At 41.9% G+C, this 17,739-nt stretch overlaps 1 protein-coding gene across 1 annotated transcript in view; it reads right to left on the reverse strand.

The window, feature by feature from the left end:
* The window catches only part of LOC118360284 (death-inducer obliterator 1-like), a 41,748-nt gene that overhangs the window by 13,233 nt on the left and 10,776 nt on the right, over positions 1-17,739 (reverse strand). The window contains exons 2-7 of the mRNA XM_052482579.1: positions 17,139-17,200; positions 16,419-16,996; positions 15,977-16,353; positions 15,558-15,783; positions 15,146-15,385; positions 14,743-14,923 (exon numbers count right to left, since the gene is read on the reverse strand). Of these exons, the coding sequence (XP_052338539.1) occupies positions 14,743-14,923; positions 15,146-15,385; positions 15,558-15,783; positions 15,977-16,353; positions 16,419-16,996; positions 17,139-17,193 (1,657 nt within the window). The 5' untranslated portion in view covers positions 17,194-17,200. The remainder of the gene's footprint in view (positions 1-14,742; positions 14,924-15,145; positions 15,386-15,557; positions 15,784-15,976; positions 16,354-16,418; positions 16,997-17,138; positions 17,201-17,739) is intronic.

Here is a 17,739-nt window from a genome sequence, read left to right on the forward strand (position 1 = left end):
CCTAATAATTACCAAAAACAATTACCTTTGACTCTGTAGCCAAATGATGTACAGCTTCAAATAATGTTATAAAAGGCCATGTTGAGCTCATGGAATGTTATTCCTTGACCACTACAAAACTTTATCTGCATTGGAAAATGTGATGGGATGTATTTGCACTATTGTTTATGTTTTTGTTGGGGGCCCACTCATTGATGGTATGTACAGTGTGGCTTTAATTGTTCCTCAATTCATTACTATAAAAGTGTCCCCTTTGTGATGTTGTGCCATTACTTTTACAGCTACTAAAATCCCAGGTAGGAAAATTGTGAATTTTCTTCTTCCTTGTCAGCTAAATTGAAGTTTTTTGATTGAGAACAGTAAGGCAACGGGCAGGATATATTCCCACGAAAAAATGTATGCTAAAAAAAACGAACGGACTGTTCATAGCCCACTGAAATACGATTTGAAACAACTACAATGCAAATACATTTTCATCAAATAACTAGGGGGTTGCTGGCATCACACCCTCTCCACAGGCAATGCTCTGCAGCTGACCCTGTGACGGGTTCAGCCTCTCGTCTGTGTGTGTGTCTTAGGCAGTTGGGTGCTGGTATTGTGACAGCAAAATATAATCATCTTTGTTGTTTAATGGACAATAAAGATATATCAATAATACACTTGTATTCATGTATCCATTTTTGACTTTCGGTGTTAAAGCAGTTGAGTGATAGATCAACCGTCATGTAAACTGACTGGTAGTGGGACTAAAATTTCCTGTGCTAAAACATTAAACATATAAATGAAAATCTAACTTGTACTGCAATGTAATAGAAGTACATCAAAATAACTGTAAAAACTACCTGACTAAAAGAAGCCGACAAGATGGAACCAATGTCATTCCACGCTAGAAAGGTGGTAAAGAAGACCTATATTGGGGGAGCCAGGGCCCCTCTGTTCAATGACAGCAGGGTAGTAGTGTGATTTATGACTCAAATGATCTAAAAATACACATTTAAAAAAAGAGTAGGAAACCCATAGATATCCTATTAAATGAATTAACCCTCAAAGTTCCAAAATGGGTTCAAAACGGCAGCCATATTGGTCAGGGAGAATTCTAAACCAGTCTAAATAAAACAAATGGCAGTAGAGGCATAATCCTGATTTTACTTATGCAGGAAAATTAAAGTAAGGCATGTGATATCAGAAATTGTGTAATAAAATTGAACCTAAAATACTATAATATAATTATAAATAGTCCTACAGTTTATACAGGTTTAATACACATTTTTTCCCCCATATAAATACCCTCTAAAATATATGTAAACAGATCATAAATGTCTCAATTTTTGTGTTCTTGGAAAGCTGAGTGATATGATACAATCAGTACTTGTTGCATTTATAACTTGTCCGAGTTGCATTGTTTGAATGGAATGTTGGCATATTGGCAGCTAATTTGAACGGAATCATAATGTAATCATTCCTTTAAAACTAGCCGGTTAGCTTGCTAACAAACATATATTCTTCAAATTCATTATTTTACACAATATCTAATCACAGCACTGGCAAAGCATGGATGACCATCTTCCTGATCAAAATGGCTGACCTTTATACCATCATAAGAAGGTTAATGTTCATTTTAGCATTTAAACACCCAACCACACGGATACATAACCAGCGCTGGGTTTCCCAAAAGCATCGTTGCACTGTAATCTTTTGTCCATTTATACTGAACAAACAAACGCAACATGGAACAATTTCAAAGATTTTACTGAGTTACAGTTCATAGAAGGAAATCAGTCAATTGAAATAAATAAATAAATTAGGACCCAATCTATGGATTTCACATGACTGGGCAGGGGCGCAGCCATGGGTGGGCCTGGGATGGCACGAACCCGCAGGTGAAGAAGCCGGATGTGGAGGTCCTGGGCTGGCGTGGTTACACGTGGTCTGCGGTTGTGAGGCCAGTTGGATGCACTGCCAAATTCTCTAAAACAATTTGAGGCAACTTATTCTAGAGAAATGATCATTAAATTCTCTGGCAACAGCTCTGGTGGACATTCCTGCAGTCATCATGCTAATTGCACGCTCCCTCAAAACAAGACAGCGGTGGCATTGTTTTGTGTGACACAACTGCAAATTTTAGAGTGGCCTTTAATTGTCCCCAGCACAAGGTGCACCTGTGTAATGATCATGCTGTTTAATCAGCTTCTTGATACGCCACACCTGTCAGGCGGATGGATTATCTTGGCAAAGGAGAAATTATCACTAACAGGGATGTAAACATATTTCTGCACAAAATTGAGAAACAAGCTTTTTGTGTGTATGGAACATTTCTGGGATCTTTTATTTCCACTCATGAAAAATGGGACCAACAATTTACAAATTGCGTTTATACTTTTGTTCAGTATAGTTTAAATGGAATTAAGATCATCTTAGTGCTACGATGCTTTTGGGAAAACCAGTCCAGGACCTTTAAAATGCCCCTCCCCATACCTATAAGTTAATGTTTCCCTCAAAGTAAATTCCTCCAAATGATGCCCTTGCAAATATGAAATGACTACTGGCTTATGAAAAAGCTTGTTCATCATTAAAGAGCCAGTGAACACGCCGATTGGCTCGTGTGTTTTTTGGTTACTCATTACAAAAAAAACTAGATTTCAGTCTTGGAAGTGTGTTTCCTGACAGATTCCGCTTTTGGTAAATTATGTTTGCCCCCCACGAGACACTGCAGATGCAGAAGCTTATTTCACTTCCTCATAATCCCCAGAATGAATCTGAGATAGTTAGATGTAAAATTGCACTACGGTGCTTTGTGCAGTATTTCTCAAGTTCAAATATGTGTGATGACTTGCCTTATGTTAACAAAGTCTGAGCTGTCTCACTGTCTGTGCTATCGGATAGAGAGCAATCACAGCAGCAGTTCACCCCATGTTAGTGGGCAAACAGACATCAAAACCCAACCTTCATTTACCCATTGAGAAGCACGGCTGTTCCAAACTCCGTTTTAGATGAGTCTGACTTTATGACCAAAATTATCCAATTTACACTTTGTAGTCAATTTGGACACTAGAATACATGTTTAACTCGAATCGATGCCACATAGGCCGTTTTCAAAGGGACTGGTTGCTTTTTAAAGACAGTCGCGCTTTAAAGTGCTTAACATTATCAACCAGTGACACCAGGCTCCACTGCTCTGAACTAAACAAAAAATGTCTCCACTCCATAATAAAATATGCTAACGCATAATAAAAAGTGTGTAATGTCTCAGTATGTTGATATGCAAAGGTGTCAGATGTGTTGTCCACATTTACATCTAATGCTCTGTAATGTTGTGAAGCTGAAGTAGGCCAAACTCAAGTTTACACTTGAGTAAATTAAATAAAGGATAAAGCCAAAATAAAGGAAACATAATTCAGAGTACACTACATGACCAAAGGTATGTGGACACCTGCTCGTCGAACATCTCATTCCAAAATTATGGCCATTAATATGGAGTTTGTCCCCCCTTCGCTGCTATAACAGCCTCTACTATTCGAGGAAGGCTTTCCACTAGATGTTAGAATATTGCTGCAGGGACTTGGTTCCATTCAGCCACAAGAGCATTAGTGAGGTCGGGCACTGATGTTGGGCGATTAGACCTGGCTCGCAGTCAGCATTCCAATTCATCCCAAAGGTGTTCGATGGGGTTGAGGTCAGGGCTCTGTGCAGGCCAGTCATGTTCTTCCACACCAATCTTGACAAACCACTTCTGCATGAACCTCGCTTTGTGCACAGGGGCAATGTGGGCCTTACCCAAACGGTTGCCACAAGGTTGGAAGCACAGAATCATCTAGAATGTCATTGTATGCTTTAGCATTAAGAATTACCTTCACTGGAACTAAGGGGCCTAGCCCAAACCATGACAAACTGCCCAAGACCATTATTCCTCCTCCACCAAACTTTACAGTTGGCACTATGCATTCGGGCAGGTACCGTTCTCTTGGCATCCGCCAAACCCAGATTCGTCCGTCAGACTGCCATATGGTGAAGATTGATCCATCACTCCAGAGAACGTGTTTCCACTGCGGCGAGCTTTACACCACTTCAGCCATGAAAACCCATATCAAGAAACTCCCAACGAACAGTTGTGGGGGTGATGTTGCTCCCAGAGACAGTTCGGAACTCAGCAGTGAGTGTTGCAACGGAGGACAGACAACCTTTTACTTGCTATGCGCTTCAGCACTCCTGTTCTGTAAGCGTGTGTGGCCTACCACTTCACGGCTGAACCGTTGCTGCTCCTAGACATTTCCACTTCACAATAATGGCACTTACAGTTGACCGGGGAAGCTCTAGCAGGACGAACTGACTTATTGGAAAGGTGGCATCCTATGACGGTGCCAGGTTGAAAGTCACTAAGCTCTTCAGTAAGGCCATTCTACTGACAATGTTTGTCTATGGAGATTGCATGGCTGTGTGTTCGATTTTATATACCTGCCAGCAACGGTGTGGCTGAAATAGCTAAATCCACTCATTTGAAGAGGTGTCCACATACTTTTTTATATATAGTGTATATTGAAACCAGGTTCTTCTACAGGTGTGGTTCCTGAGTTAGTTAAGTAATTAACATCCCATCATGCTTAGGGTCATGTAAGGGTTTCCATTAGGAAATTTACCGGATATGCATTGGGCGCGTAGCCTGATTAGGGCGTCTACTCATGGTGCTCAGAATGACAGTAATCACATTTAGATTATGGTCATTCATATTAACAGAACATGCAAGTTGAGGATACAACGATGTGTGGTTCTTCTTACCAAATTCTGATGCACACTTTGAAGATGTTAGAATAACTGTCCAAAATGTACTTTTCCTCAGCCAGCAAGACAGGTAACGAACAGCAAAATCACTAGCCTATGGCTATCTACTATCCCCATAGTAGAAACGTTTACTTTTTCTATTGGTCAGCTTGTTGAGAAAGAAATAGCCTATTCCAAACAGACGCTGGGACAGTTGTGGGATGACAAGATCCCAAATTCATACAACCAGTATGCCTAGGCTATGTAAAATAAACAAAACGTTAAAAAGCAATAAGTCTGATGTAACAGATCAGAATGTTTAGAGCGCAGCAATGCAGCAGGCTGTGTGTGAATGTATTTTCCATATTGCAATTAGCGAGAAAACACTGTTGTCAAAAGTGCACAGCACATGTGAGTGGTTTCATGTGACAGAGATTAAAATATCCATTTGAAATTTCGAAAGTGGGGAGATCTAATATGCAACAATTACCATGGGTTAATATGACTAGGATTGGGCCTTTGGCTAGTGGACAACGAAAGAAAGATTTTGGCAAGGCCTATTTTGAAGCAATGTAAGACACGAATCATAATATGTAGTAAAACATTCAGATTTCAAACAATGAAGTATCTATTTTGAAAATGCATACCGCCTCCAGCTCATTGCGAAGTGATGTGTGATGCGCTGATGAAGCCTGCCTACCATTGCCTATGAATTTGCTATATGAGATGCAACTCACGCTGTCTGACAGATTTTATACTCAAAGACTCTGTATCTGTGATAAATAAGAGCCTAAATCACTAATAAAACGTACATGCACCAATTTAATTCCACTAAACTATGGAAATTAACCTATTGACCGATAACCATGACCAGTCAAATGTATTTACATCGACTGTTATTTCTATCAATTAATTATTTCGCAATGGGATTTTCTCTTCTCCTGGACAATTGGCCGGTGCAAATGTTAATTTATTCACTTTAAAAAATATATATATTGACCAAAAGCCGGCTAATGGAAACCCTAGGTCATGTATAAAAATGCCCAGTTGCCCATTATTTTGGATACCATGGCTAGAAGAGATCTCAGTGACTTTGAAAGAGGGGTCTCAAAAGAGCATAGGGGTTTAAAGGGTGTGTGTGTTTGTCACCAGATCTCAACCCAGAATGGTTTCGCATCCCTCCAAGAGTTCCAGACATTCTCCTTTAGTTTTTGCCTGAAGTGACCTCCTCTCTTATGTAACCAGTGCTTGACTTGGGCAGGAGCTCACATGAGACAAGTACCGGCACCTCAAACGTTCTACTGATTGAGCTCCTGTTCCGCTTGTAGAATATTAGCTCAAAAGTACTGTGGAGCTCCTGCTCCTAAATATAAAACAGTACCAGCACCCAAAATGAGTAGATACCAAACGCAACATATCAAACTGTCCCGGATTTATGTTTACTATGTTATGTCCAGTCTATTAGACCCGACACCGGGCATGGCAGATTTGTTCCTTATAGTGGAGAGGTACACAACGCGAATAATTGATGGATGCCGTATACGCTGGTTTTTGTCTTTGCGTTTTCATAACAAGCCAAAAACCTGGATTATCAGGTGGTCAATGGGTAATCAATGATTCAGACTGATCAGTGAAGTGCCAGGGAGACATGAAAACTAGTAGAACTTCAGCCCTCGAAGGACTGGCATGGTAGATCCCTGTCATGGAGGAACATACGGTACTTTCATTTCTCTTTTCTTCAGCTCCGTAGCCCCCTATATCACCCATTTTATTGAGGTCTGCCTTCGGAAAGTATACTATGGCTCTTGCCATGAGGTCTGGAACTTTATGGCACAGGCAGTAGCGCAATTGAATTGTCCTCTGCTGGTTCAAGTGTTGCGTTAGCTGTTCCAGCTTCCAGCGCTATTGATGGAAGCATTGAAATTACATTTGTTCTTTGTTACTCTGGGCCTCTGAAGAAGTCTTTCCCCGTTTGCATTGGGGTGTGTGTGTGCAGGACACTCCTGGAGAGGGAGAGCCTCCCTGTATGTGAGCGCACAATGACATCTGCCAAGAGGTCTGGGCCTCGTTTCCCAGTTGCGTTGTAACTTAAGCATTACATGATCATACTAAATGCATCATTATTTACGAGCCAACGTTTCAAGAGTCTTTCCATAAATAAGCAGGTGGTGTGAACCTGTAATCATTGGGGCCGGGTTCAGTTTTTCACATTATCCCGTTGGGGGAGCTGTCCAGTTCCCTGGTGCTGAAATCGATGGCGCTGGAATCATAAGCAAACACTACTAATAGCCCACATTTCATGTGAAAAGTAGGCCTTGCCTATACATTTCGAAGACAAGGTTTTATGTATGAAAATAAACTAACCATTTGTCATGTAATGTTCATACATTTAAAGATCTGAACCACGGTCATCTTCTTTCCTATAGTGCTTTAGGACATGATGGGGCTGCAACGGACATGCAGATTTATATACACCAACCGACTGCGCAGACGGAGCCGCCGGTTATGTTGGATAAACAATCCGCTGAATAGCAGCCATGCTGTATTATTGTTGTTCCAATGACCTGGCAACGGCTTGTCATTTACAGACTTCCAGGTGTTTCCAATTTGTACCGATAAGATTCAGCTTTGTATCAAATAAAACCAAACTTGACAAAATGTTAAATACATATTTCAAATATTACATTATATCCTATACATTACCCAAATTATTTTTTTTTACGTTGTACGATCATGCCCATTCACACAAAAACGCTTACAATATAATCCTTCTAAAACAATGTAAGGCAGAAAATAAGCCTAAAGATGCACTTTGGCTGCTCTATGAGTGGTCAGGATCACTCCGTAGATGTGCAAAGGTTTTTAAGAGCAACAATACTAATGAAGGCTCTGGGAAAGACCTTGGCTACTAAAAGATATGATCCTGACGCTACGAATGCTCTGGGAAACAAGGTCCTGGAACATTATGGCACAGGTGTTAATGGGCTCTCGATCCATAAACACAGAACTTATGGCTAAATCCACACTTTCCTACTGAATCTCCATTCAGTGGTTGCATCTAGCAATATTACAAAACTTGCATGATTAAATGATTCTACACAGATCCTGTTCTGATCCTACTATAAGATCACATCCAACCCAACCAACACTATATACAAAAAGTTGATCTATTGGAGAAACAACAGATGACTATTTATGTACTTTATCGGACTGCTGTCATATGATCATTTGTGAGATTGAGGTTTAAGTGTGTCTAGTGTGCACTTTGGAGTAGTACATCCTTCGGTAAGGCATCTGTTTTACATTGTAAAAGCAACAATCAGGTGAAGCTCTATGCTTGAGTCTTAACAATTCACATTAGCAATTAAATGGAATGGCACCCTTGCAGCAATCAAGTGACTTGGATATAAAGAACATCATGAGCAAATAAACAAATTATGATCAGGGCATTAAATGTGTGTAGTTGAACAACTGTATAACATCTTACCCAGAATGCTTACAGTATTTTGATATAGTCGTTTCTACAATAGAATGCTATCCAAACATGAACAAATGTAAAATGATATATCGTTAAAATATTATCAAAGACAGTAGAGTATAGAGATCGGCTAAAACTTCATCTCCAAATAGAAATCCCCGATCACACTTGCAGGCGATGTTATGTCGACGTTGGCAAGCACAGCTCATGCATAGAAACACGTCATGGGCCAAACGTTCGTCTCGCGCTGAACTGCACATGTGCAGGATGTCAAATCAATGGCACTCCTTAATATAAAGTTGTTTTTGACGAAAACGTGTCACTTTCACGAGGTTGGAGTAATAATATGTTCAACTACTTAAGACATTGGCACTAATCTAGGTTGTGCCTTCAGATTGAGAAAGTGAACAACAAAGGAAGAATGTTTCTCATTGACTTCTAAATCCCCGGACTGGTCTGTTTCGCAAGTGTTCCCCGAAGTCTCGCGATTTTGCACTTCTGGGTTTAGACACTCTGTGCTATTACTATTGGGGATTTATTATGACACTTTCTCAGGGGTACGGGAATATGATACATTCTCAGGAGAACGTCACACTGAATAATTGCACTTTTAAAAAACTATTATAATATCTGGCCAGTAGAGGGTGCTTGTGTTTAACAATTGGGGGCTCAAGACGAAAAGCCAAAACGGAAGATAACTGTTGAACAGATAGCAGAGATGAAGACACATATTGCTTACACCTATCCAGTTCCTTCAGATCTGCAAAAATAAAGGAATAACAGTTTTCCTTAATCATGGGGACTATGATGCTGCACAGGTATGTTAGTGCTGGGCTGGAATGAAAAGGTGTACCACCTGGATGTCCCCCATGAAAGTAGAGTAACATGGGCAAAATAAGCAATGATGATGTCTCCACCTAGCCTTGCTATATTTCATTCGAATCTGTAAAAACTGGAGGTAGAGGTCATTAGACTGCCGCCTAAATCTTGGTTGTGACTAAAAACAGTATTTGGCCTAGGTGTCTCAGACCATAGTAGTGATAGTCACTCATCTCAGGCAGTGCGATAGACCCAGTCCACTTCTGCAAAATACCAGAGGGTGTGAATACTTGTATGTGAATCTGAAACATATCAGATCGATATAAAACAAATTCAGCTGGACATCTACGTCAAATGTTTCCATGTGAATGGTGAGAACTGATGTAAGACACATGGTCACACTAAAGGTATTAGCGTTGAGGTTGCAATCCTCTAGTGTCAGATGTGTTCAGGATTTTTAATTGTCAAAAACAAAAACAGAACCAGAAATAATAATAGGATGTACATAAAATGCATGTCTGTTTTGTGGAAGATCCTTCTATGGTACAGAATAATGCTTGTATATTTGACCAGGATACTAAAATGTGTAACTATTCTGATATTCTTTCAGAGCTGATCTGATTGGCCTAAATACCAATTAGTGAAAAAGAATTAGGTTGTTTGAAGAACATAACACAGACTTAGTCATTGTTCCATGTGTGCAATAACTAAATAAACTGCTGTACTCCTTGCACACTTCTATGGCATTTCACTGAATCCCATTCACGTGCAGGATTCAAACAGGTGTTCACTGATGCAGGTTATTGAATAAACTCAAAATACAAAAACTGTAACCCAACTGTAGAGCAAAGGAGCAAGTGTATCCTTTTGTGAGTGATTTCAAATCCTAATAGGATAATTCAGGTCATGTTCCAAATTATTGGAAGGATAATTTCACAACTCCTGCTGATCTGCCAGGCATTGCAGTATTGATTATGTCAGTGGCATTGGCCAGCGGTGTACTTCAGTCTTCTTCATTGAAATGGATCTATGAATCTGGCATTCATTGTTTGTCAGGATCCTTGGAGAAATCCTGCATGGCATCTGAACATCCTCTCAGCAGCTCCATGCTCCAGCTGAAAAACTGCTCCGCTCTCCAAATCTCCCCGTCCCTATTTGCATAGAATCCTCTCTCCCTCTGGTCTGAGTGTAAAATATGTCTGTGTTTGTTGGTATCCCGTGTCTGTGTGCATGTTGGGGTTTGTGTGTGAGAGCTGTAGAAATGTCAGAGGTGTAGTGTATAGCCAGCATCAGTCCAGTAAGGATTTGTGTGGCCAGACATAAGCCTAAAAGTGAGCCAAAGATTGACTAGTGCATCATTTCCTTATGCGTGCGTGTGTGTGTGTGTGTGTGTGTGTGTGTGTGTGTGTGTGTGTGTGTGTGTGTATGTGTATGACACTGCAATTGACAATAGTTTAAGTTCCAACTGCTGGTGGCGTAGAACAGCAGTCCCCCAGAACAGCATGGGATCAAATTCCACTGCAACCACCACTTTCCTCCTGTTCTCCCCTCTACCAACCTGTAACCCATCTACTTGCCACCTGTCTGAAATAAAGATTGGGGGGGTATATGTAAAGGGGTGCAGAGCTTCAGTTCCCCTTTAAAAAAGACCACATGGGGCCCCCAAAAAATAAAAATCCCATTTTGAATTATTTGAGTTTGTGTTTCCTCATGAACAAATTATATGTATTGCAATATTAATCGAGTATGACCATTTTCCCCCCTCGTTAAATGCACTGGCTAAATAAATCTGTACAATCATGTCAGTTGCTGCAAGGTCTCTGGTAAGTCAAAAAATAGTGTAGAATAGGACTGATTGACACTCGCACCCTAACTGCTGAACATCGGTACTCTCGAATACCAAGTGGCTTGGATAAAGGGGCAGCATTACTAGAGGGCAAGGCAGAGGACCCAGTCCTGCCTCTGGACACGAGTGACAATAACCAATGTCCAAAATCTACATTTCTTTAGCAGACTGGAAAGTTCAAACTCACTTTGAGGGAAAAACTTTGCTCAAGTATGAATCAATCTAGACCGTTATACTTATCCAAGTGAAATTACAGGTTCACATTAAACAGCAGTGAACAGTTGTGAATGGTCTGGTATGGGAAAAGGTACTGGCTGGGACTGCCTTTGCTGTACTCAATTACTACCATTATAGACAGCTTTCCACCAACATGTCCAGATGCTGCCCTACTGCCACATTCCCTCCCTTTTTGCTTCACCCTACCTGTTGGTGCCTCCACATATTGGTCTGTCCCATCATGCTGTGTCAAAGTCTATATCCAAAAACTTTAGAGTATTGTAAGTATTTTATGGACAACTATCTGGCCAAAACAGAAATAACTGTGTGTGCCTTGCAGATACAGAAAATGGTCTGTCTTTGCTCGTATTCTTTGAACATACATTGTATTTGTATGTAACTTCTACCTGGTACAGCCAGAGGAGGATGGGCCTCCCCTCAGTCTGGTTCATCTCAAGGCTTCTTTTTCTTGCCACTGGGGTTCTGCTTAGACTTTGGGGTCTAGGCCAGGTTACTGTCAAGCACTTCTTGACAACTTGTAGCAAATATTGTCAACTATGGTAGCTTTCTTTAAAAAACATGCATAAATCCAAAGATACAAATGTAGTGTTTATGAATAGATGCTTCTGAAAACAAATCCCATGTCAGGATAGATAGTGCAGTGTCTGGGGCTCAGGTGAATATGATCCTGCTTTCCATTGATGAATAGCTGATGCATTGTTTTAAAGGCCCAGAGCAGTCAAAATTCAGTTTTCCTGTGTCTGGTATTATTTTGTACAACAGCTGATGACACGTCACTAATACTGTGAAAGTGTGATAAAAATGTATCAGTGTTATTTTGTGATAGTTAATTTTTGAAAATACAATCTACACAGGACCTTCTAAATCAGCAGATTTGGATGTGTGGGAGTTTCGGCTTTCCAAAGTGACTTCGCCATGCAGTTAATTAGTTAATAGACCAATAAAGAGAGTTCTAAACCTCTACAGCTCGTTTTCTATTTTCCTCTTCCTCACTCAGACCACTCCCAGACCGTCCTAGTAAAATTATTGCTGGAGAAAGTTGTGTAAAAAAACTACACTAAACTAAAATGTCAGTACAATATGTAAAGTGTTGGTCCCATGTTTTATGAACTGAAATAAAATATTCTACAAATTTTCCATACACAGAAAATGCTTATTTCTCTCAAAGTTTGTTTACTAATTTGTTTACATCCCTGTTAGTGAGCATTTCTCCTTTGTCAAGATAGTGCGTCCACCTGACAGGTGTGGCATATCAAGAAGCTGATGAAACATCATTACACAGGTGTACCCTGTAAAAGGCCACTCTAAAATGTGCAGTCACAACACCAAAGAGGTCTCATGTGTGCAATTTGCAGGCGGACTGCAGGAACGTCCACCATAGCTGTTGCAAGATAATTGAATATTCATTTGTCTACCATCAGCTGCCTCCAATGTCGTTTTAGAGAATTTGACAGTACGTCCAACCGACCTCACAACCGCAGACTACATGTATGGCGTCGTGTGGGTGAGCGGTTTGCTGATGTCAACGTTGTGAACAGAGTCCCCCAAGGTGGCGGTGGGGTTATGGTATGGGCGGCAGGCAGAAACTACGTACAACGAACACAATTGCGTTTTATCTATGGCAGTTCGAATGCACAGAGATACCGTGACGAGATCCTGAGGGCCCATTGATGTCATCACCTTTATGTTTCAGCATGATAATGCATGGCCCCATAACGTAAGGCTCTGTACACAATTTCTGGAAGCTGAAAATGTCCCAGTTCTTCCATGGCCTGCATACTCACCAGACATGTCACCCATTGATAATGCTTGGGATGCTCTGGATTGACGTGTATGACAGCGTGTTCCAGTTCCTGCCAATATCCAGAAGTGGGACAACATTCCAAAGGACACAATCAACAGTCCGATTAACTCTGTGCGAAAGAGATGTGTCGTGCTGCAGGAGGCAAATGGGGGGTCACACCAGATACCGAATGGTTCTGAAGCACGCCACTACCTTTTTTAAAGTAATCTCTGACCAACAAAAGCATATTCCCAGTCATGTGAAATCCAGATTCGGACCTGATTAATGTATTTCAATTGACTGATTTCCTTATATGAACTGTAAATTGTCGCATGTTGCGTTTATATTTTCGACCATTTTAAATGGGAACCCATTACAGTAAGGTACTTAATTGTTAACCAGAAATTATTTGATACAGCTGCATTGGGCCTTTAAAACAGCACAGCCCTGTAGAAGTGGTTTATAGCTAACGCAATGTAGCTCAAGAGGATGAGCGCAATCTATTAAGACTAAGGACAAGGGATGCATCTCAATAGTCCCCTCTCCTCCATGAGCACTGATCCGAGTCTGAATGTACAATATGGATGTGTGTGTTTTGGTGTCCCGTGTGTGCAAGTATGGTATGACACTGCACCTTGTTTAAGATACAAATTCTAAATTCTTCATTATAAAAAAAGTTTCAAGTTGGCAACGTGGTGCTCGTCCCCTCCTCCATGAGCACTGATATCAAAACACATGTTACGTGAAAGCAATATTGTGAACAGCGCAGAAGAAGAGAGTAGGAAAAACAGAGACCATTGCAATGTGCCAACTGTACAGATGTGTCTAGCCAAAATCAGTGATTGTTGAGAAGTGGAAGCTTGAACTTTAGCCAAGGGTTTACACTACCCAAAGCAAACCTTGGCCTTTGCTATTAACTGGTGAACATTGCTCTATAAATCTTATAAGACTGGATGATTCTCTTCAGTTTTCCACCCCGAGTCACAGTTCAAACACCATTGCAAAGAATTGAAACCAGTTCCTCCAAAAGCTCAACTGGTCTGTAGCTTGCATTCGGTTGCCATCTTTGAGAGGAAGAAAATGTGCTATTGCTATGTCAACGGTTTTTCATCCATTGTTGAACTAAACTATTTCCTATACCAGGCACTACTGGATGACCGGAGAGACCTTGTTTTTGGACCATAGTGACCGAGCATTCATTTTGTTTCATGTTTTTTTTTCTTCTGAGAACTAAAACCAATTTTTTTTGCGCTTTCCATCAAACAGTGATTTTTTATCTGAACAACTTGTGTACCCTATTTTCTTTTTCAAAACATACTTCCACTGTATTTCCTAACAAATAAAACATTTTTTTTAAGACAGACTCACCTAATTTCAGCCTGCACCTTGTAGTTATGTTGTTGCCATGTAAGGCTGTCAGTGAACTAACGTACCGGTTTCAATATTTGTCAAATCAAAACATTGGCAACTATTAAAATATTGACTGTAGAAAGATGGTGGTATTGAAGTAGAAGCGTCTCAACCAGACTATAATAAACGTTCTACCATTTGGGAACTGAGGACATTTCATTTGGATTGTTAATTGGTTTGGTTTCTGTTCTTTTTCAACGTTTCCTGTTCAACTAGTTGAAGGAAAACATTTTATAAAGTTGCCAAAATGTGTACACTTACCCATTGCTGATGACCCCTGCAAATAACCTTGTCTCCCTACACCTACAGATTGTGGATGGTATAGGTAACATTATAGCTGGTGTCTGATGAATGCCAACTGAGTGAAAGTATTCTGTATGTGTTGGATATGCATGTGCTGTGAGTGATACATACTCGACTTGTAAAACATAGGTGATTCTATGGATGTGGCCTGTACTGCAGTGAGACTAGGGTCACAGGATAAGGTAGATGTGTCAGCTTCCTTGTCCTCAACTTCTTCAGCCTCCTCTTCCTCACCCTCCTCTTCGGGCCGCTCTGCCAACAACCTCTGGGGCATCCTAGCTGACCTCTGACCCTGAGGTCAAAATATTCAGAGAGGTCGACATCAGCTTATTTGGGGTTAAATGTACTCATACTATGTGAGTGACTGTGTCAGGTGTCAGCTATATCCATTTCAAAAGGTAACAATCTCAACATACATTCTTCACCAAAACAAAACAAGGACAACATGCAGAAGAAGAAAAAAAATCTTAGGCAGTCTCTTAACCAAAACAACCTATTTTGAACCACGGGTTACCTTAGGGCCGAGTTTGGCTGCTGCTCTCCTCTGTGGGCGTTGCTTGGTTTTAGTCTCTTTGGAGTTGGAGAGCGTCTTCATAGTGGCAGCCGCGTGCCGCAGGATGCAGTCTGTGCCGCAGTAAACGGAGTCGGGCAGAGCGTGCTTACTGCACCCTGAGCCTATGCACTGGGGTAGGGAACCGTCCAACTCCATCTCAGCCTCAGCAACCATCTCTGTCACCTCCTGCACCACAGCCTCCTAGGACCAGACTCACGTCAGCACACATTTCAAACATGCAAATAAACACCATGGTTAAAATGTAGTCAAGTTTGTGCCGTACAAAGCAAGGAAAGCCATATAACACCACAACTACAATTTATTTCCTTGCTTGCTAGCAAAGGAATCAGTGTTTTTTTGTTATTGTTCTCACCTCGCTGGCCTGCTCCTCATGTACAATCTCCTCCTCCCCCGAGTAGGGCAGTGTCAGGCAGTCAGGGGAGCTCTGCTGGGGGTCTGGCTGGCTCTGGCTCTTGTTGGTGCAAGTGGCGCAGATCCAGTCTCGTCCACTCCTCTCAAGCTTTCGGCCTTGAATCTCGCTGACGCCAACGCAGTCGCCATGGAACCACTCCAGACAATTGTCGCAGGAGATCATGAACCTGGATAAGGAATCAGAAGAGCAATAAGAAAATGTCAGCTAAAGAACAACAACTAAAATCAACAACCACAGACAATTTAGAAATAGACGTGTGGCAGATGGAAAGAGCCGAGACGTAGAGTTGCTAAACCAAAAACATACGGCTTGCTTGTTTTCACAGATGAATACCATCCAGGACAATGCTACACACATACCTTTTGTTGTGCCTCTGTCGACAGATGCAGTAAAGGGCATGGGGGTTGTAGCCCTCACTATCCGATATGCTAGAATACTCCGACTTTTCTTCCTCGATCCTCTCCTCCTCTTCCACCTCGTCCTTTGCCTCTGTTACATTATCATTTTGGCTAACCTTTTCTTCTGTTGTTTCTGGATCAGACTCAAGAGGAGGCATAGAGTCTGAGCTCGACTGTTGAGAAGGAGAAGGGCTTTGAGACTCTACCACAACATTCTCAGGACTCCTCTCCCTTTCCTCCTGAGGCTGATGCACCTGCTGCGGTTCCAACTCATTTACAAAAATAACCTCCTCTTCATCCGCAGTGCTCGACTCTGGCTCTACACCCCTCCCCTCCCACGCCCCCTACCTCTACCACGTCCTCTACCTCTCCCTCTCCCTCTTCCCCTCCCCCTCCCTCTGACCCCCCTCCCCCTGGACTCCCCTCTCCCCCTAGTGCTCAGCCGCTCCTGGAGCTGCTTCAGGGTCAGCTCATCACTGTCCTCCTCAATACTGGAGGCAACTTCCACGACCCTACTAGCCCCATAGCTAGGGGCAGGGGCAGCCATAGTTTGGGCAGGAGCAGTCATGGGCATGTAGTCCTCCTCCTTCTCCCCAAGTAGAGAAAAAGCAGTGCCAAATGCAGATCCAAAGTCCTGCCAAGAGGTGGGATCTAGGCTGCCACCTGGGCAGGGCTCTTGGGTATCTGAGGAAGGCTCTGTGTCCATTGGAATTGGGGAGGCCGTTCCAGAGTACTCCAGGTCTGCTGGGACGCTTCTTCTCCCCCCTCGCCCACGTCTTGAATAGGTCTTGGCTGGGCGGCCTCTGCCCCGACGTGTGGGTAGGGGTGGAGATTCTGGATCTTCAATCTCATCCAATCCCACAAACTCTCTTCTGGCAACCGTGGTCCGCCTGAAGCCCCAGGTCTTTTTGAACTCGCTGATGGTCGGCCGAGCACTCCTCTCGGCCCCCTCCACCCGCTCTGCATCTATTCTGTGCTCCTCTACACCAAGGAGAACAGCAAGGATAGAAAAACAATGACAGAAAATGTATCATCATCTCCATCCAATCGCATTATTTGGACAGCTAACGCACAGTCCATTACATTTAGACTAAAAGGGGAAGGAAAATAGTTAAGGTAATACCTGTATCAGTGCCAGTGATGTCATGGATCTCATTGATATCCATAAAGCCCTCCATGGTAGACCTGTCAAATTAAGAAATACAAATGTTATCCAATCTACCAGAAATGCTGTTGATTGAAATGAAGCACATTTACACTTCGAGAGACTTGAAGAGCAGTCCATCACTTTGCATTAATCGTTAAGTCCATTGACACATGGGTGCATCAGCATAGGTAACAAAACATCCCAATCAAAATCTGTCAGTTTAAGCTAGACATATCAGTCTTGCATGGGCTGCGTCTCAATTCAACACATCCACCGATGTCGGCCTTCCGCATCTGCGGTGGAAGGTGGGCAAGCTACAGTGGTGTTTGTCAGACCATGAGACATCCTGAAAATAGGTCTTCTCACAAAAACGTCTGTAGTGTCAGAACGGTTTGGCCAACAAACTAATATGGAAAATAGATTATCACAATGGTGTTCTCCGTTTTGCTCTATAAACATCACGGGACTCATCTGAAGTCAGTAATTGATGTGCCAACATCTGTTTGTAGCGTCCGTACCGTATAGGATACAAACTAACGGAATCCCACTGTGGAAAGGGGAGATTCCAACAAACACG

The sequence above is a fragment of the Oncorhynchus keta genome, chromosome 27, assembly GCF_023373465.1.
Source record: "Oncorhynchus keta strain PuntledgeMale-10-30-2019 chromosome 27, Oket_V2, whole genome shotgun sequence".
NCBI classification, from domain to species: domain Eukaryota; kingdom Metazoa; phylum Chordata; class Actinopteri; order Salmoniformes; family Salmonidae; genus Oncorhynchus; species Oncorhynchus keta.